This window comes from Balearica regulorum, chromosome 4 (assembly GCF_011004875.1).
Source record: "Balearica regulorum gibbericeps isolate bBalReg1 chromosome 4, bBalReg1.pri, whole genome shotgun sequence".
Classification (NCBI taxonomy): Eukaryota; Metazoa; Chordata; class Aves; order Gruiformes; family Gruidae; genus Balearica; species Balearica regulorum.
The window spans coordinates 5,374,574-5,395,538 of NC_046187.1; the positions used below are offsets into that span (position 1 = coordinate 5,374,574).

General features: G+C 36.5%; 1 protein-coding gene across 2 annotated transcripts; it reads left to right on the top strand.

Annotated features, from left to right (window-relative positions):
• Window positions 1-455: 455 nt before the first annotated feature.
• On the top strand, window positions 456-18,090 carry MYOZ2 (myozenin 2). 2 transcript variants are annotated; one of them, XM_010306399.2, is made up of 6 exons: window positions 456-607; window positions 1,161-1,264; window positions 6,631-6,800; window positions 9,326-9,455; window positions 11,054-11,237; window positions 17,664-18,090. In XM_010306399.2, the coding sequence occupies exons 2-6, from the start codon at window positions 1,189-1,191 to the stop codon at window positions 17,893-17,895; spliced, it is 792 nt and encodes a 263-aa protein (XP_010304701.1). In that variant the 5' UTR covers window positions 456-607; window positions 1,161-1,188; the 3' UTR covers window positions 17,896-18,090. The 2 variants fall into 2 exon arrangements, with proteins under 2 accessions (XP_010304701.1, XP_075607144.1); XM_075751029.1 differs by lacking the exon at window positions 1,161-1,264.
• Window positions 18,091-20,965: the final 2,875 nt, after the last annotated feature.

The window sequence follows — 20,965 nt, forward strand, 5'->3', positions numbered from 1 at the left end:
TACTCCCTACCACGTATAAAACTGAAAAATTTCTCATTTCTTTTCCAGAACAGACTTTGTATATCAGCCATCTGCCACTGGCTTTAGCCATCAGCTACTACTGAAGCATGGTTTCATCTTTCACTGAAGGATTAGCCCGTGCCATTCTCATCTGATATAGTCTTGCCCATCCATATATTTAACAGCTTATTTTTAAATGTCTCTTTCCTGGTTATAACATGGAGATTATTATTCTCAGAGGTGATGAGGAGATGATCCGTACGAGTATGAGGGGAGCATTCCATTAAATCTTCCAATAAGCTCTGAAAGGGATATAAACTCTCTTTGTTGTGGGAGCAGTTGAATCTTTTCTGTTCTCTTCTTTCGCCAGGAAGATATGAGTGGCTGGAGTGTTTGATTCTATATATAACTAGTTGATGTCAGCTGGATGCCAATCCCTTTGAAGAGGATCAGCCCCCAGTTTGTCTCGGTACTAGGTACCATGCAGATCCAAGCACAAGGGTAGAAACCATCCTGGGACCAGGCAGGTCATCCCAATACGTAACTAACTCCTGAAGCTTCAACTAAAGGGTTGAGATCGCTTTTTTCTGCACAACAAAACAGTAGGGTAAGTGTATTGTTTCCTGAAATATTTTGACATTGTCTGTCCTACAAACTGTCATATAAAAGACATTTATGTAACCTCTTGACTCTGCAATTAAAAAGATGTTCCTTTTTTAACTTAGTCAGAATTGCACTTTCTTTAAAGGTGCCAGAGCATCTCATTTAGTTCCTCAACTTCTTTATTAGCTTAAGAAATGTCAAAATGTAACACTTCCGAAATAATAAACCAAGATGTAATTAAAATATTAGCTACGAATTTGCATCTTTTAATATAATGTGTAGATATGAGAAGGCCTAGACCACTGACACTGATTTTGCTACAGAATTGAGGTAGCCAACTCTATTCCTTCCAATCTTCTATCCATCAGAACATGTCCTAGCATCTCTCTGCAAGCAAGAACTGCCAGTGCATTTTGCACAATTAAAAGTGCAGTATTTCTGAATCAGAAATAACTAACTTCACCATTCAGCCATTCTAAACAGGCTATTAGAAATTAAAGTTGGCTGAATTGTGCAAGCTGGCTCAACAATGTAAAAATGTGTTGTTTTTTTTCCAGCAAGGAAAAATCGTATCAGAAAATCACAATGTTATCACATTCTGCCATGGTCAAAGAGAGGAAACAACAAGCATCAGCCATTATGGATGAAATACAGAGAAATGGTATAGCGCTGAACCCAGCTTACTGAATATGCAATGTCCTCTAGCCCTCCCTAATATATTTTTTTTTAATCATAGAGTTTAACTCTCTTACAGCTTTGTCTCTGGGTGTTTTGCCATAAATAATCTTGTGGGAGTATCATGCTGCCTATGGTAACTAATCCTTTTGTAGTTGCCTCTTCATTTGAAAGCTATTTTCAGATGAACAACTGCTGTGGAAGAATGAAGTAATCTAACAGCTGATGTACATTCTGCTAGGATAGCCTTTCAGAATATTATTTGGGGTTAATAACATGACTTCATTCCATTTTAAAAGGCTATCATCTAAGAAACATGCTGATCTGTATCCTCTTTTTTTGCTCTGTTTCACTCTGCTTTTTTACATGAATGATAAAAAAATTTCAAACAAATGTTTACATCTCTGTTCCTTCCTCAAATTCTATCTTTGTAACTAACAAGTTTTACTAGCATTTGGCAATTCTCTCTAATGCACAGCCACCAATTAATCTTAGATGAAGAAATTTTACTTTTCTGTTGTTGCACTGATGAAAATGCAGACACTTATGAAAAGGTAGTTTGATTTTCTAAAACACATTCTTAAAATTAGACTTCTAGTGTGACACTTTAAGAAGCAATTAACTCACTGGGAATACAAATCTGGTTGGGCTTTCATTAGGTATGTGCTGGATGCCTTCAGAGATCCTTCCAATCCTCCTCATGAAGCCTTTTTTACCACCTATGTAAAAGATAATTTTTTTAAAAGTGATAAGCACCCCAACAAGCCTCATTGAAAAAAGAAGAAGCTCCAATAATATTTAGAATTTATTAAAATTATACCACTCACATAGGATAAAATACTGCACATTAAATTCCAGTATTGAAAGTCTTTCTTGTGGGCTTTTGCACCAAAGAATTTGGGGATGGTTTTTGTACTCACTGATCACTGTGATTGTATGAAGAGTAGGACAAAAAACCTTATGTTTTTAGAAAAAGAAGCCACAAGTTTCAGTGCCTGGTCCTAGTCCTTCTGATATTTCCATAGCTTTTTTTCTATAATTTCTGTTCCTAAGCAAATACCTCTTTCCTCCCTCCATTCTCCACTGAAGACACACTTAAGTCTGAATGCCAGTCTGCTCTTATAGGTGTCGTTACAACTCCTTTTTTTTTTGTATTGTGAACACAAGTACTGTATGTCCCTGAAATAGCCTGTAAGCTCCTCAGGGAAAAAAAAAAAAGTCTTTCATATGTTTGGAATCAGGCATTTCACATGGTAAATGTTGCTACTATTCATAGCAATACTAATAAATCTACCATACAGTCCTTGAAATCATTGGCGTTACTGGATAATCTGTGCTGATCCTTGGCATTTGCCTCACATAATCTGTCCTTTTTATTATTTATGTATTATCAGATTTGCTGTCAAGTTTAGATTCATACACATAGATACGACAGCTTATCCTACAAATATTGTTGTGATGAGTGGCCACTGAAAGCAATACTGTTTAAGTGTACATTCCACTTTTGCATCTTCTTTGGATGCCTGGGATATTTACATGTTAAAAAATACGAAATTCCATGAAATTAGTGTAAGTCTGAAATTTACAACTGTACAAGCTCAGTAAAACCAGTTAAGAAACAGAAGGATAACCAAAGCTATAGTCACACAAAGTATATGCCAGTTCTTTGGGACCAAATCTGAACAATTCTTGGAAAAATCAAGGGGAAATTTGGGGTTTAAATGGCTAAATTAATTTCTTAATTTTTGACTTTTTTCCCCCCTAACTGTTAATTCAACAAGCTTAACCTGTGATCTGGAAAGTGAACTGCTGTCTTTCTGGGTTTTGCATTGCTATTAGTAATGATGGTCCTGCACCTGTTAATTATGTAAAAATTAAATATCCTGTTTCAGCCAGTCTCACACACACTAAAACTCTCCACTGTTAACAGAGGTAAACAGTAATAGAAGATTCTGTAACACAAGCCCCGGTAGCTTGGAATGCCACACAGAAAACACATCTACTGCATTTTTATTTCAGCCCCTTTTTATTATAATGCTTTCAGGTAAGCAATGAATCTCAAATTCCTTTTTAAAAGGTATTAATAGCAGAAAGAGTGGTTAAAATACATCAGCCAAGTTTTTACCAGTCTCAAAGATTACCAATCTCTGGGCAAGACTGGAAATGACTGAAAGTCCACATCTTCTGTTGGCTTGTGGGACATGGCTTTGTGTTTTAGAGAAGTTCGACACATCATAAAATGCTGCAGGAATAGACACTACCTGTAAACACCCTTACGGTCTCAGAAGAGAGCCTGTAGTAGAAAATCACCATGTGGACGTAGTGACCTCCCCAACCCTTTGGTTTTTTTACTAGCAGACTTGGACTAATCATAACATTTCTAAGGCTACTTGGTAGAGGTAACCATGTATGTAAATATATATGTTTCAAGAAGCCATTGGAGTTCATCAGGTTAGCCTTCAATTACACATAAATCTCATGTCTAGTTCTATACTATTTCTTAAATGTATTCTTCAGCAGCTACATGATTAACTATCTTTCATGATACAGTTAAAAAAAATCTTATTTCTGATACTACAACAAACATACTATCTGATATTCATTATTAAAATTTATAATCCAGATTAAGGTATTTAGAAGATTGTAAACTGGAGGATTAAAGGGGGATTAGGCGGTGAATGCAGGAGGAACTATATAAATCATATTTAAATACAGTCTGTTATGATTTTAAGCAGAGGACAGGAAGGACTTGGCAGGAACAAAATTAAGAAATGAAGCTAAAAGGTTAAGATTAGGATTAAACTTCCAGTATTAATTTACAATGTCCATTTATGACATTGATGTTCCCATTTCTATCATCCTCTAAATGTCCTCCTTTTCTCATTCTTCATCACCTTTTCTGCACTGACACTGAAACAATCCCTAGACACATCATAAAACTAGACAGATGATTAGATTTTAGTTGGCAAGGGATTCAAATGAACTTCACACTTATGTTTTTGGGATGCTGCCTGGATACACAATAGTACACAACTGCAGGCTACAAAGTACCTTGGAGCCTTCAGTTAACATTAACAGAACAGTACGTATGTAAGGGAACAGCAAGGCCCAAAATAGTTAACATCCTGCGTGTCCCAGAATAATACCAAGTGGTTTGGACAGAGATCTGCAATCACCTCAGCACCCCAGTCTCTGCAGATGTACATATTACCCACTCTGTGTACAATGAAGAAAAACTTTTTATACGTGAAAATGTTGCTGATTTGAGGGGTAAATGTCTTACTCCTTACTAATATAAAACCATCCAACAGTCCGTACCCCTGGAGTGATCTTGAGAAATGACAAAATCAAAATACGACTTGTAGGTCTAAATTTCAGGCCACAGGCCAAAAACTAGTGCACTTAACCACAGAGCCAAAAACCCACTGCTATCTGTCACTGATACAGCTACATTGGGGAAGCTGAGTCATTTTCTTCCATGTTAAGAACTCTCTGTTTTGTAGTTACCTCTTAAATAACAGGAGGGTGTTAGGATTCTTTGTGCATACTATTTTTAAAGCAGAAGTGCATGTTCTGGCTCACGATACAATTAGCTTGCTCTTACTCCAGTTAAATCTACTGAAAATATTCAATTGAAATCAGTATGAACAGAAGCGCATCAACAGTGATGCACTCCAGGGCCCACAAACTTGTTTGATTTACTACATGGAAAACTCTTGTCTATACAGCTTTGGCTAAATATTTAATACACCTCTCAATTAAGTTTTCCTAAACGTCAGCAAATCACACTGTTTTCCCAACATAAAGTTACTAGGAGGCACATACCATACTGAACATGCCATTTACTCAACATGAAACTGCATATGCAATTATAAAACTTTGACATTAGGTACCTTCTGCAGTTAATTAATTTGTAATGTTATTTTAAACTGAGCTTCCTGTGTGCTTGCTCTAAAAGCAAGATACAGATAATACATATAATTTGCTTTCATTTCATTTTAATGCATTAAAATACATGTCAAAGTTTGGAAATTTAAATCCTGTAGATCATAATATGTGAAGAACAGAATGTCTTATCATTAAAGAAATAACAGAATGTGACTTTGATTAAGTGGATCAAAGAACATACTAGACCATTGATATAATCCTCAAAGCACACCACATCTTCCTATTTTTCTTCCTGAAGTTTATGAACAATTGAGGAGAAGAATTTCAACTAATAAAATGATAAATATTAAAGTGGCAATAGGAATTATTTTCTTTAAAATTCTGTTTTTACTATGCAATCCAATTATTGTTATATTTGTTAAATTCTACAACCTTCTAAGCAGAAATAAATTAGTAGAAAATAGTTTGTTCAGTGTTGAAGTTACAGTATTCTAGGGTTTAAGCTTTATCTATAGGTTGAGGACATCTAACGTGAGAGTTCAGTCGCTAAGCAAAAACTTACTCATTGCCATCAGCATCCGAGTTTCCAGAACATTACCATGAAGGTGACCAGTAGCTTCTGATATTTGGACTTCTCCATTTACAGTCCCAGTTGATCTCCCCTTCCCCTGCTTAGGCATTTTCATTTTCAAATCACCCAGGAGGTCACTAGAGACAAGGAAGGAATTTTTCCCAAGCAGTGAATAAAGAAATATTGCATCTAATAATTCAGTTTCCTCTCAGAGAGAATTAAAAATACAATGTTCTAAATGTATCGATTCCTAGAAGCATGTTGTAATTCTTTGTTAGGGGTCTCATTTTCAACGCCTTGACCTTTATTTTGAAAGCTTCTTTAAAACTAGCTTAAAAATACTATTTAATACAGACTTTCTAATGCAAAATTTTCTGAAAGTACAAAACACACCCTGGATTTCAAAAGCAAAGAGAATATTAAAGAATAATTGAAAATAAAATCTTTATAAGGAACAGGAAACTGGTAGGTAAGTTTAAAAGGGGTCACCTGCTTAACTGTCCAATGCAGGACACAAAACTAACTGAAGGTTTGATCTGGGAACACTGGGGTCAGATGGAATTTTGTTCCTAATTTCAGCAGAAGCCAGTTTTTACCAGACTGCTATTAAGATGGTGTGTAGGACATTATAAACCTGATTTGGTAACAGCTGAGTGCCATTCAACTGAAGTAAATTTAGAGCTTGAGGTGGTTAGCATCTTTGAAAAAATATGTTTGTGATGTTCAACACTCTGCTCCAAAATTTTGGAAGAATGATTAATTTCACTAACACCGTACGAAGCTATGCTATGTGTTAGATAATGCACTAACATGTTGTTGGATTTCAGGTGTAGGGTATGCAATATCAGGCATTTAAGAAAACCAGAGGTATGTATTTATCCATTGTATTGCAGTCTCACCCAGCTTAAACCTGGGAAAAAAGGTCAGCACCCCCAGAGATATCATGGTAGAGGAACTATCGACGCTCAGCAACAGAGGTGCAAGACTCTTCAAGAGACGTCAACGGAGATCTGACAAATACACATATGAAAATTATCATTATGTAGCAAACAAGCCAAGAAATGTGAGTATATTGTAATAACTTACTAATGAAATACAGCAAGGCTAGCTTGGGGTTCCCTTGGGGCTCATGACACACATTGTGCATGATTTGTCATTTCAGGAAGAATAAATGCAAAATCCTGTACTAGGACGAAGTTAACGTGAACTGAAGCATTTGTATTTTACTGAGCTCCTATACACAAATAAAAAAAATCTAAAATTCTTAATACTTAAGGATGTCAGATTCAAATTATTCTCATTCAAATCTGATTCACTTTACTAGTGATTGAAGTTCTTATCCTGTAACAATTGGCTCACTGACTACTGAAAATTAACTAGTTAATGTGACAAATAACTAGTTAATGGTATTCAAAAGGTTGAAAGAAATAATAGTCTGTTTCATGCAACCAGTAAGGTATTTTTATTAAAATAGGTTGGTGGTCTCACCATGCTTCCCAGGCAGCAAAATGGCATTAATACACTTCTGGCCTACCTGTCTCAGCAGGGAGAAAAAGGATGGAGCTTGTCACTGAAAGACAATTATTCTTCAAACTAGTTCTTCAGGACTAGTTAAAGCTTTAGCTATACCCTGGGAATCTTCATGGCAGCAACTAAATGCACCAGGCATTTGTCTCATCTGTGGCCTCTGAAAACATTTAAACCTTTTGCTTAACCTCTGAAAATAGGGACAAAAACATTCATAAATTTTACCTAACTCACCAATATGCAGCAAGGCTTAATTATTTGAACATGAATACTCTATGACCAGTCTAATACAGCACGTAAGCGGTCCCTCTAATTACAGTATTGTATTAAATTCTGTTTCTCAGTATGTATCCTGACTGATTTCAGATACAAAGGTATGCAACTAAAGAAGCAGAATATGTCCCACTACTTTTAAGCTGCTTTGAAGATGAAAAGAAATACATGCTACAAAAGTTTATTATTATTAACCTAGGAAATCTTTCCTGTAGAACAGCAATTCTCTTTCCCTGAAGCTTTTACAACTAATCATGGCATAGGTGGTACTATGATTGTGTTAGCATCCAACCCCTACAGAATCCATACAAAGACTTTGATTCAATTCCTCTTTAATCTTCACTTGAGATAAGAAAAATAGTAACTATATGTACTGTATTGTCATGATATAATCTAAAGTTTGTATTGGTAGAAATAGGAAACAATTTATTAATCAGAACAGCAAAGCACCAAAGGACTTACTCATGTTATGTTAAATTTTACTAAAGAAAATACACACAGATGAGGGTTGTTTGCTACAAAACCTGACAAATCAGATCCCCTCTACTTCTTGCCACAAAAACACCCAGAGTACACATGCTGTACAATCAGTATGACATTCTGACACATGAAAAAATGATGCCTCTTTGGTTTCTGTTCCCTTCCCTTAAATGCCTATTTAGCCAGCACTGGTGTCTTCATCATCTTTATGATTCTGCTTGCCAAAATTAATCTTTCTAATGTACTTCAGGATGGCCAGAAAACATACTGCCTTGATCTTTTTTTCTTTCAAGTTTAAACAAGTATTATTTGTTTGCTTTCCTACTTTAAGACACTCTTAAACAGTCTATATTTAAATTGCTTTTAGCCTATGTGTCATAGCTAAAATAAGATACTGACTTCTTATGAGACTCTAATTCTATATTTATGCAACAATGATTAAGCCTTTGGATTTTTCTGTAGAACCGATAACCTGATAGGAGGGTGGAAAGTAACAGCATATCATTAAACTGCAGAAAGTGACCTGCACTGGTTGTTATTTCTATTACAAAGGAAAAAAAAATCCCAAACAAAAGCAATTCAACAAATGCAGTGAGTTTTCAGCTGATATGGGAAGAGACACTTTGAAGAACCAGTGCTTTGAAACTCAAATGGCTCAAACTTGCCAGATTTCTTGAATCTTTGGGTAGCAAGGGTGCTCTGTCTGGCACATTACAGCTTCTAGCATCCAGTGATCCAAAAGCCACATTTTATGGCTCCCCTGCCAGAGTGACCAGGTCTATGCTTTGCTGTGAACCACACAGCCCGCATGCACAGGTAGATTTCATGGTGATTGGTGTAAGCAATGAACTCTCTTCATAGACTGCATATCAATATTTAAATATCCCAAACCTAGGAAAAGGTCAGACAACTCAGATGGTTAGAGGGCTTCAGGAGTCTTGTTGACCTAGCTCACAACACCTCCAATCCTTTCGATACAGCGTTCAAATACTTGTAAGACAGACATTTAAAATTGTGCTGGGATATCATTCTTAACACTGAAAAACTATTCACTTTTGCTTACATAGCCAAAGTGAGAGAGTTGTGAAACCAGGGCACTGTTTCATCTTCTGGCTAACAACCAGAAAATCCTGGGGAGTGCTATCTAGCAAACAGTGTACCAAGCAGGACAGTACGCCTTCAGATAGAACACCCTGGGTCTCAAATCACGGCTGTAAATCAGAGTATTACTTCACCCTCAATAGAGGAGAATCACAGAGGCTTTGTTCTGCCCGTGCTGTCAATGATATTTTTTCTATTTGAATGCAGCGTGGAGAGCCCATACAGAGTGTTAGAATGGACGGCCTCAGTGTTGAAGGAATTCCCCAGCATGCCCCAATGACACCACCTAATACACCTGATCCCCGGAGCCCACCACATCCTGATAACATTGCCCCAGGTAATATATGAGTTTAGAGACATTAAATATATTTAGTTCTCATTTCACAGCAGAGGAAGGACCTCTTTATAAAACAGTGTCTTCAACAAGAATTTGTTAATGGAATTACTATATAGAAATCAATAAATTTGAGTCAGATAACATCAGAATCTCCCACAGAAATGTAAAGTGGTGCTCTTCAATTGCTTCTGTTCATTTTTAAATATTTCATATGCCTTTTGTACTACTACTCCTTAAATTGACAACATACATTAATATCAAGAGAGACTGCTCCTATATTTACTGGTTTTATAAACACTGAGAAACAGATGCTCAGATTTAAAACCAGATTAATATACCGATTTTAATTTGCCAAACCTTTGTTTCTAATATGCAACACACTGCTCAACAGTCTGAAAGTTATCCATTGTAGTTTAGTTACCCATAAATTTAAATCTAAAGTCACTGCAAGTTTTGCTAGAAACCTTTACAGAGGAGTAACCTAAAAAGGAATTTGCCTTTGGCTGTATAAACTGTTCTTTTTTAAGTCCTTAACTGTGAGGGTACTGTAGCCTCTATTTAAAGCAGTGAGCTACAAGGCGGCCTTATTTTGTATTCTTTAAAGACTAGAGAAGGCTAATTTGTTTTAATTAATTTATTCAGTGATATAGCCCTTCTTCCTGTTTATGAATTATCCATGAGCAGACTGTAGTTTTTACAAATCCATTCTTTGTTCAGAATTACTCAATGCATGTTTTGTGCAGACCTTTTCCAGTCTATGTAAACTAGGTCAATGCTACTCTGTTAGTGACCGCTAAGACACTGTACATCCATTGGTCAAATACAATGCAAACAGAGCTAATTTCCATTGCTAAGACACAATAGAAATCTTGAAGCCTTTCTTGAGTCTGGCAAAAGGAGTAGATAGTAAACCACAGGGGTATTTTTTAAGCTTATAGAAGTAAACAGCATTAATTTAAAGAGCAAGATGTAGTGGAAGGGTAAAAGTGTAGAATGGATTTCCCTTGTTTTTCAAATAAATAGTATATTTGTATATATATAAAAGGATAATCTTTCTTCCAACTGTACACTAAGGTCTGCCTTCCCCCCCCAATATTTATTCCTGCCATATTGTACTTAGCTTTAGAAGAAATCACACTGAATATAGTATTTAGTTATTTAGTAAAATTCTGATCACAACCTGATCCTCAGATGATTATTCAGAGAAAACAACTGATTCTTCACTTTTTCAGATGATGAAAAGGACCAGAGAACCAAGTAGGTAGGACATTTTAAAGCATCTAAAGCAGAGGCAAAGACAAAAACTCCACTATAATGGCTGTGATCCTAACTCCTTTTAATAGTTTTGGAAAATTTCACCCAAAGACTATAGAATTATTTTAATTTTAACCAAAAGGCTGTATTTAAAATCTTTTTGTTAATTCAGCCCAAGGGCTGTGTAGCTATAGTGTGGTTTCAAACAAATGCTTGTAATGATAGAAACAAATTTATGTGGAATGCTTTAGAGTAGTTACCTGAAAGACTACAAATAGGATGGTGGTAAGGAAGCAGAAAATGCAAAGTATTATTATAATGGTTTTGCCTTGATCACCTTGCAGGGTATTCTGGACCACTGAAAGAAATTCCTCCTGAAAAGTTCAACACTACTTCAGTGCCAAAGTATTATCAGTCTCCCTGGATAGAAGCCATTAGGGATGATCCAGAGCTCCTGGAAGCTTTATATCCTAAACTTTTTAAACCTGAAGCAAAGCCAGAACTGCCTGACTACAGGAGCTTTAACAGGTAATTCTGAATGGACACTGAATTTCACAGTGGAGAGAAAAATTACTATGAAATGAAAAGTTTCCATCAGCTGTAAAAAAACCTACCACCTGTGCTCGCAAGTATATGCGTAAACATGACCACACACAGAGATTACAAGTGGCAAACAAAAGCACTAAGGAGGAAACTAGTCTATCTCTATAAAGTATGGACCCAAAATTAAATTGTAGAACCAGGACTGTAAGATGAATTGTTGAAAATATTGAAAGAAAGAATCAGAATCCAGTGTACTCAATAAATGGGAAACAGGGGCTATGCTTCAAACTCCTTTCAGTATTTCTGTTATTGACTTCAGTAGGTACAGGATTGTAAGATCTAGCAGGGAAACTCTCAGTCAAAACTTTGTAAGCTGTATAATGCGAACCACTCCATTTTTTAATACAGCTCACATGGCTTGTTTTTTAGGCAATAATAGTACAGTGAACTTTATCCCTCAACCAATCCCTCAGGTCAAATAGCAGATTGCATATTTTATTGCATTTAACACTTTTTTTATCTTTGACAGCCTTTAGGAACAAATTAACAGATAAAACATTACAAGCAGACTTAAACACTTAAAGGAACAAGATCTAAGAGTGAAATTATTTACATAGTAATTAGTATAGTAAGGCTTTCAGTAGAACTTCTAGATATATTGATACTATTGGGTTTTGAACTATTTTGAAAGTTTTAGAACACATCCTTAGGTCTTTTGCTTTCATTCATATCATTTACGCTATCGTTATTTGTTGAAGTTATGGACAATTTTTCCCTAAATAACCACTGCTGAGTTCCAGGCAGCTGAGCCAAACCAAAACCCTTCCTCAAAACACCAGACAGCAATCTATTGAAAAAAAAAGGCTCATGGCAATATAAACTTAGAGAAAAATACCACAAACATCACTTGTGTTCCTGCCATTAAGGTGGGCCTCAAATATGAGTGCAAGGACTAAAGAATTACACAATGCAACATCAAAACTGGCATTGCAGACACTACACTAATTCTGATTTCCTAACAGCAATATACATCACCACATTAAGTCTGTGTGTCACAGTGTTCTCAGTAGACAAAATAGCAAATACAAGTCAGAGATGTGTCACAGCTGCTAACACTGGAACAGTAACAGCACAGTTTACATACTATGGTTATGGTAACTGAAAATACCCCATCAAACAAACAACAGAAAACCAACAAAGATAGATATACATGGAAGAGACAGAATCAGTTCTTCCTCTCACAAGAGAGATTCTGAGTCCAACGTGCGAGTTATTACTGTCAAAGACAGGATCAGACAGGGCACAGAGGCCCCATTAATAGGGATATGTGTCTCGAGATGGTATCTGATGGCTTCTTTGTGGATTTTTAGCTGCTCTGTGGTACCATATTCCATAAGTTGTCCTCTTTACAACACTAACTTTTCGGATTCCTTTCTATGAGGATTTTCTATATGTATGACATGGCAGAACTGTGGCTCACCACAATCCAAATTTCTTGAACATATGTGCGTTCATATAAGGGAAAGGTCAATATTCTCCCTTGTAACTGCTAGAGGGAGTAAACATCTTTAGCTGAACAATTAAGAAATTCACTTGGGGAAAGGGAAATCTAGTCCTACATCTGAGTTCCCAGATCTTTCAATGCACTTTCTTTTATTACTGCTTATAGTAAATTAAACAAACTAGATTTAGGAGCAGAAAACAGGACCTACACTTCTCTGCTATTAGTTGTGTGGCCTGATGTCTAGGCTAAGAGTCCTACTCTCTCTAATCCAAGTAATTTTTTATTTCTGGGTAGCTTGCTGGGATACTAGATGTGAGCAGTTAGGTCCACTCTTACATAGAGATGTCCTAAGACGAAAGAGAATCCAAATCTCTTGCAGAACAGCTCCGGTCACAGACATACTATTATTCAACACAGAGGTTCAATGCTAACAGCCAAGGATTTTGAGTGAAAGTGCCATGATACGCTATTTCACTCAAAGCTTACTGCAGTAGCATGTTAAGTGCATTCTTCAGCATGGAAAAAGATTATTAATTAGAGAATCACAAATGAGCGTTGGTGTAAGATAGGTGCAGCTACCAGTATAGCTAAGATAAAGGCAGATCTGAGTATTTGTAGAATGAAAACACTAGGCATCACAAGAATTTAGCAGCCTATGGGCTTTGAGCATAAGGTGAGATATCTCTTTGGACTTCTGTGTCTAGATCCTACAAAGTCATTCTGTGTATCTAGGTCACACAGCATCCTTGACTTCTTCAGTTACAGTCTTGGAAAGAAAGTAAACAATACCATATCAAACAATTAAAATGCAATATAATGGCATCATTTTTTCATCAGTGAGGGTATCAATTAAGGCTTTCTATCATGTTTCATCATTCAATAAAGTGCTATTATGTTTGTTCTTCTGCAAACCACTGGTACAGTCATCATTAGTCAGGAAGGGGTGTGGTTAACAGTAAGTGTGATACATACGACTCCCAGAAGGGGCCTGAGAGTCTTCCCAGTGGTATCTGTTAAAATGGCAATCAGACTTTACGTGCCATATTCAGGTTCCTTTCAGCTTTCCTAGTTACACAATAAACTGTAAAAGCAACACAGCTTTAGTCGCTAGGGACATCTGATGTGTTGGAACAGACACACGCATACAAGCTTTAAAAGTATATTCAGCACTAAACAGCATTCAGATTTTCTTTTCCCCACTGCAGCAATGAAGAGGCAACTCTGGGCCCTGTAGCACTGCAATTTTTATAACAGGAGCAAAATCAGAACTAAGGAATTCATAGATGTATTAGTTGGGGTCTAGTACACATTTTATGCTGCAGCGATCTTGCAATGCTGGTAGGCCAATGAAGGAAGAAGCAGTGGCAGAAAATGTCAAGCACATTTGCTTTCTGAGGCAAGGCTTTCTGTGAGACAGCTGGTACTGGTTTAACATCACATGGCACCAGAGCGCGTGATCAGAGAAATTGGGTTCTGAGGATCTCTGAACAGACTGTTCAGACAAGGCTACCCGTCCTCCTCCAGGATGTAAACAAATCTGTCCTAGCAGAGAAATGCTGCAGGACAGAGCCATGCCATCTGATTTCTCTTGGAGATTAACTCCTATTAGGATTGAGGAACTATTTACTGGTGAAAAATTTTCTCGCCTCTTTTACCAGTGTGGAAGCACCTAGCAATCATCTGTGGGAAAGACAGCATGAATCTATGTTTGTTCAGGAGTTTGTAATATTAGTTAAATTAGTACCTTTATTCCATCTGCTTTCCTGGAGCTGGATAAAATGTCAAAGGTAGGGTTCTGAGTAACATACAAAGCAGTACTCAAATCTTACATAGGACAAGCAAGTCTGACTAGTTCTGCCTGCCTCTCCTACCAGATAAATTCTTGCTCAGCTTTCTCAGTTCCCAAAGACTACTGTTTCAAAAACACAACAGGAATCCAGTCCATCTGGACTAGGCTTTGTTTTTATTGATTAATGGATTGTGAACTCTATTATAAAAATGCTGAGATCCAGACCCTCAAAGGAATTTTGGGTGCTAACTTGAAGTGATGTGCCATTAGTGGAAGCTGGGTGCTTAGCCAGTTCCTTAGCACTTAAATACCTCTGTGAAATTGGTATTAGCTCTTGCGCTAAGCTACCATGAAGCTCCAAGCATTTTGCAGGATCAGGTTCTTTGCTCCTATGTCTCCTTTTCGCACAGAATTAACAATAAACAGAATGTTCTATCAATGACGGTCCCATTTTAAAATGTGAAATTATTTTTTTGTTATTATGTAATTGAAGGTGCTAATCCAATGCAGTTAAATTTCTTCAGGTTTTCCCAAATAATCAAGTACAAGTAGTCTCCTATGTTGAGACAATATAATGTTCAATAAGAAAGACTGCAGGAAAAAAAAAAGGAGCATTGCTACAACAGCAGCTAAACATAAACGTGGTTGTGCCTGCTATTGTTAAATCATGTACCTACTTTTTAGGAATATGCAAAGTGAATATTAAACAATGTCTTACACTTCCTGGTGCCACTTCATATGGCTCTGAAGCAGTATTTCCACCCTTACTATGAGCAATAACTACTTGAACTCTGATTCATTATAAAAATGTGTAAAACATTCAAGTGACACAATTGATGTGCACACAAGTCATTACACCATCATGTTGTCAGACAAGTTATTACTCACAAAAACATACTGCTGCTGTAAAGGAAAATTAACATCTCTTAGTCAGTTACTGTACTCTTCTTTATGTCAATCATCATGTGCTTCTGTCTAACATGCAGGAACACATAATTCTCTGAGGCCAGACTTTGTATAGGAAAACTACATGGGTTTTTTTTCCCCACAAAAGGTAACTGAATTTCCATGGAATGCCCTCCTGGTTTTGTTACCTACAGAAACATGATGTATTTAAAACCCAAAAATACTACAAAGAGTAAGTTTTACACTACAGAATTGTTTTGCATTTTATACAGCTATTGTTGTTCTGTTCATATTGATTATCCCTTTAATTTACATATTGATGAGAATTAAACATGACAACAATGTGAAAATGTATATCTTAATTAGAGCAGCAATTAAAACAATCTTTATTATCCTGTAAGATGTAGATCACTACATTCACTCTGTGCCAATTACCAAGCAATTATTTTTAATCAGTATCATACGGTATCCAATTTGACACTGTGACCTAGAAGACAGAAAAGCTTGATACCACAGGCATTTTGTATAAACAATTTCCTTTGACCTCAAGAGTTTAATGCCTGGACTGGCTGCTGCTGCAAAATCTTGTCTTATCTTCATTTGAGAAACAGTTTTAGAGCTTAATCCAAAGCAGCGTTCTTCTCTCAAGAAGTGTGCATGTCCAGAACCTTCATGACTTTTATACCTTATAGAACTGACCCTTTGGAGTTAACACCATCCCCTTCAATAAATGCCGCTCATACCAAAATTCATTGAATTAACTGTAACGACACAGCAGTACCATTTCTTTTAGGTCACAGATTCATTTTTCTGAATTAATCTTTTTTTGGTCTGTGTACTTAATTCTCTCTAGGTTTTGTTTTACCTATAGTTATCTTGCTCAAAATCTTAGTCAGAACTTCAAACGATCTCTTTTCATTTCTGTTGGTACTAATTTCTCCGGGCTTCTGCTATAATACCTGGAGCCACTGGAAACATATACCAGTAGATCTGTTGTTTTGTATCAAACACACAAAACCTATCAAGGCGGGTGAAATTCCATTTAAAAAAAATAATTTTTGCATGCCACTATGTATCTAGCTTTGCAGAAATCAGGTGCTCATGTTTACCTTAAAAATCTGACACTCTTAACTGTCCAGATTATGCCAGCAAAGTTATGCAGTTGATCAAAATGCAGAGCACATACTAGTCTGTTTGGCCACATTTGCTTATACAAAGGAGTCTGGAACAAGTGACAGAAAAACTCAGGGGTTTGTTTTTTTTTTTTTAGCCTAGAAACCTGCAAATATAGAAAAATCATGGGAGGTATTTGGCAATACTGCTGTTTTAAAATATTTGCAAGTGTATGTAACAGTCAGTTCCTGCTTAGTATTTCTTATCTTTCAGTTTCTCAGGCTTATCGCCTGAGGGAATATTTACATTTAAGTAACATGAAAAATACTGGCTGAAGACTAGGGGCCAATTTCAGCCAATGTTTCAAGGTTTAGTTACATAAACATTTTCTTCAGAAACAAAGCTAGTGTAAGAAGTCCTCACCCATTCCCCTCCTTTCCAGAGCCTATTGTCTTTGGCTGTTCCTTTCTGCTTCACATTACGCTTTATGGTCTCCTCACTTGTATTGCTACAATTGCTTGAGCATAATGATAAGAAACAGATTGCTGAAATAAATTGGATTTTAAAATGCTCCTTTGTTTTGAAGGGTCTTTGATTAAGCCAGAAGTGACCCAAGTTTATAGTACAACCCGCATACATCCTAACTGGTACAACAATGTGGTGCTGAAATATAGGGTAGTGGGAGGAACTGGGGATAGAAGAAAATGAGGTGAGAACTTCCTAAACTAACTACCAGCTAGAGAGGATGTGTTGAACTATGTTTCCAGATTTATCAACTTATCACCAACAAAATAAGTCTAATAACTGTGACTCACCAATGACAAGGTTTTCTTGCAACATCTTTTTTCCTCGGCTTTTCCATCCATTTGAATTTTGAAGAAGGCTGAGGCTTTATCTAAGAGAAAATACATCAGGTCTTAAAGAGAATTTGCCAGGAAAACCAATCAGAATACTTTTCGCAAAAGCTTGAAAATATAGACAAGAAATTGTACCAAATCTGTATCATTAAAATAGCTTCTATTTGTTTCAGCTCCTAGGAGGAAAAGAAAATGGGTATTTTTAAAATCACATTTTACTTTTATTTCTCTAATATCTACAGAGTTGCCACTCCCTTTGGTGGTTTTGAGAGAGCATCAAAGCTGGTTAAATTCAAGGTACCAGATTTTAATCTACTGATGCTAAATGATCCCAGATTCATGATCCTTGCAAACCCTCTTGCTACCAGAAGATCCTTCAATAGGACTCCTAAAGGATGGACGTCCGAGAATATTCCTGTAGTGTTCATTCAGCCTTCGGATTCCAACACCGTTCCAGAAACAGAGGACCTGTGAGGGAAGCTGCACTCTACATTGTACTAAACACTGAAAGCTGCACATCCATGTATTTTTGGTCCAAATATTACTATAGGCTACTGACAAAAATTTTTCCTTGGCAGCTGGAGTATAAGTAATAATGTCTGAAGAAGTGTCTCTTTTCTGGCACCTAGTTTCATCTGTAGACATAATAAAGTAAGCTGGCAAACGTGACTGAGATTTTCTATTTGTTTTTACATGTTGTTCTTTTACTTCAGCAAAACCCACAATATTTCTAAAATCTTTGCTTGTCATTTAAGAACAAGTGTATTAAGAAAAAAAGTGACACTACTATCAAGGGATTTGATAGGTATGCTGATTACAGTAAAACAACTGAGCAATACCACAACAGTACACTCAGTGCCATTTTCCTCCTTTCTGACTCTTTGCTTTAATTACAGACATCGATACCCACGTCACCTGGATTTGTTTACAGAAAATGCAGTAAATTTGGCAATGACAAAGATTATGTAGCAGGATGAAAGAGTACAGAGGTATTTCCTGGATAAGTCTAGAATGTTTGTGTTAATCACAACCAAAAAACCCACCAATGACTAGTTATGTCAAACACACTAAATTAGTATCACTGAGCTATGTTACCACAAATGTTTTTGTTACTAGAAAGAAATTTCATACACCTTTTCCCCTACAGCCATAATACATTCTGGGACTTAAAAGCATGCGAGTTTTCTTGCTTTTGATACACTGGCAAGCTCTGACATTTTGGAAATACATGTATCAGGCTCTTATTAAGCATCTGTAACTACACAGGGGGCAGGCAAAAAAATCAGTAAGAGGGTACTGGTTTTCAGTGTCATTTTTCAGGTCGCAACTATATTCTAGTAAGAGGCAAGCATCAGTTTAATAATTGATTCTTTCTAAATGCTTTTGTATTTGAGAAGTATCCAACATCTGCAGGTTGGATATTCTAATACACAGTTTAGTTTGTATGTATTTTGAAACAGGAAACTGCCTCAACCAATAGGCCACTCTCATATATCCTAGATGCTTCTCCAGGGCTTTATGGTGTCTAAGCACACATGCAACATCCAAGAGGTTATCCATATCTCAGATAGTAATTTTTTCCTTAAATCAGAGTAATCATAAAATTTTACAAGCTCTATGGTAACATGTTAATCAAATTTTATCTCAAAATAAAACCCACAGAAGATGATGATGGTAAGCAAATAAAATAATGTTTTTTCCAGATACTTTCTTTATTAATGGTTTTGGTAGCATTCAGCTACAAAAGTGAGTATTTCAGAAAGAATCTCAACATTTGAAGAAAAGAATGGTAGAATGAGATTTAAAGTGAAAAGATCAACAAAAAGTTTTGCCTATATTTTTGTGGCTGAAATTTGTGTACGTAACAATAGTTTCCACATTTCAAATCTAGTTTCAAGGCAGGTAGTTGGCTAAGAAAATTCTGTCATCTATTTCCTTTAATTTACTTTGTCACACAAACTGCACAAGCAAATGCATAGGCCCTGAACCAATTTATGAAAGGAAAAAACCAAAATCAAACACATTGACCGAGAACACTTTCCTAGGAAGGGATTAGTTTGGGGACCTTAGCTGTGCACATTGTACAACAATTCTGTGGAAAATGACAAACATATGAATTCAAGGCTAAAAAATACAAAGGCTAGAGAAAAAACCCACTATACTGAGGAGCAATGCAAACAAGTTCCAGAATTTGTTTTTTTTATGAGCCACCATAAGCATTCATAAGCCTATTTGAACAGAAATATGAGAAAAGTGGTGCACAGTACATACAGAGAGGACTGTGAAGGGATATATAATTTTTATTGTAATCTCTGTAAAAATAACCTATAGATGAAGATCATGCCACCTTGCTCCTTACACAACACACATAATGGTAACTTTAGTTTCCTATATATCTATGGCACAGAATGGGCTCACAAGGCTTAAGATTTTTGAGAAGAACTGAGCCTGCTATGCATGTGTTCAGTTGATGCTCCAAATAACAGCATTAGATATGGCTGGAAATTACCGACAGCCCTTAAGTCCTCAAATTCTGAGACTTCTGAAATGAGCTATGTCACAGCAAAACTGGCAGCTTCAACACTCAGCTACAGTTATCAACTGCAGCAGAAGAATAAGAATGCTGTGTCTCCTGCCTTCCCAGCTCTACTACCACAAAGCTACCTGTGTCCAGATTGCTCTTTCTAAAACTGAGGCCAGCTCTCAGGGAAGAGTCTGCAGCCATACTATTTAATCTTCCCATACTGGGTGGCTTTTGCCACATTGCCTATTGGGAACAGGCCCTTGATCACACTAAACTCTTGAAACATGCTTGGGAACTGTTTGGGAAGAGCGTAAATTGGCAGAGGCTAGGATTGCGCAATGTGTTAAGTATTCAAGAGCACAGAGGATCGAGTGCCAGTGTCCAGGAATGTTCCCTGGCCGCAGACTTATTGTCTAAGTCCCACTGCAATAAACAAATCTCTCTGCCAAAAACCGATTCCTTTGCCACAAAGGAAGATCTCTTGTTAAGGCTGGGAATTCAGAGATTCTCTATTAACTTCAATGGATTTTAGCACCTGCATTTATTTAGGATACATTTCAAGTGCCATATAAATGTCTCATGATAACCAGAAGACAGACCAGCTTTGAGTAACTAATGATGAAGAACTTCAGAGATCAAGATTTGTATTAACTTTCGCAGACAAAGGATGGCTGTGAAGTGAGAGAATAAAGGTTTCTTTAGTTATAGGTCTGAAAAGATCCAATATATATTTTTAAATTTTCAGCGGTGCTTCTAAGTAAGATTTTTTTAAAAATATATGCATCAAACTTCTTTTTGACATGAAAAGCCAGGGTTCACTGCCTATACTTTCTGCACTGTTGAGGATAAATTGATATCAGCAGTAATAGTCATCAGAAGGAGTTTTTATTTTAACTCTATACAGTTATGGCCTGAAACTATGTTTATTAGTGTCACTTATGACACTCCTATTTCACATACTTTGGTCAGACTCATAAAAATTATATATTCATATTTCACTTTACTTGGCTAAGTTAACAG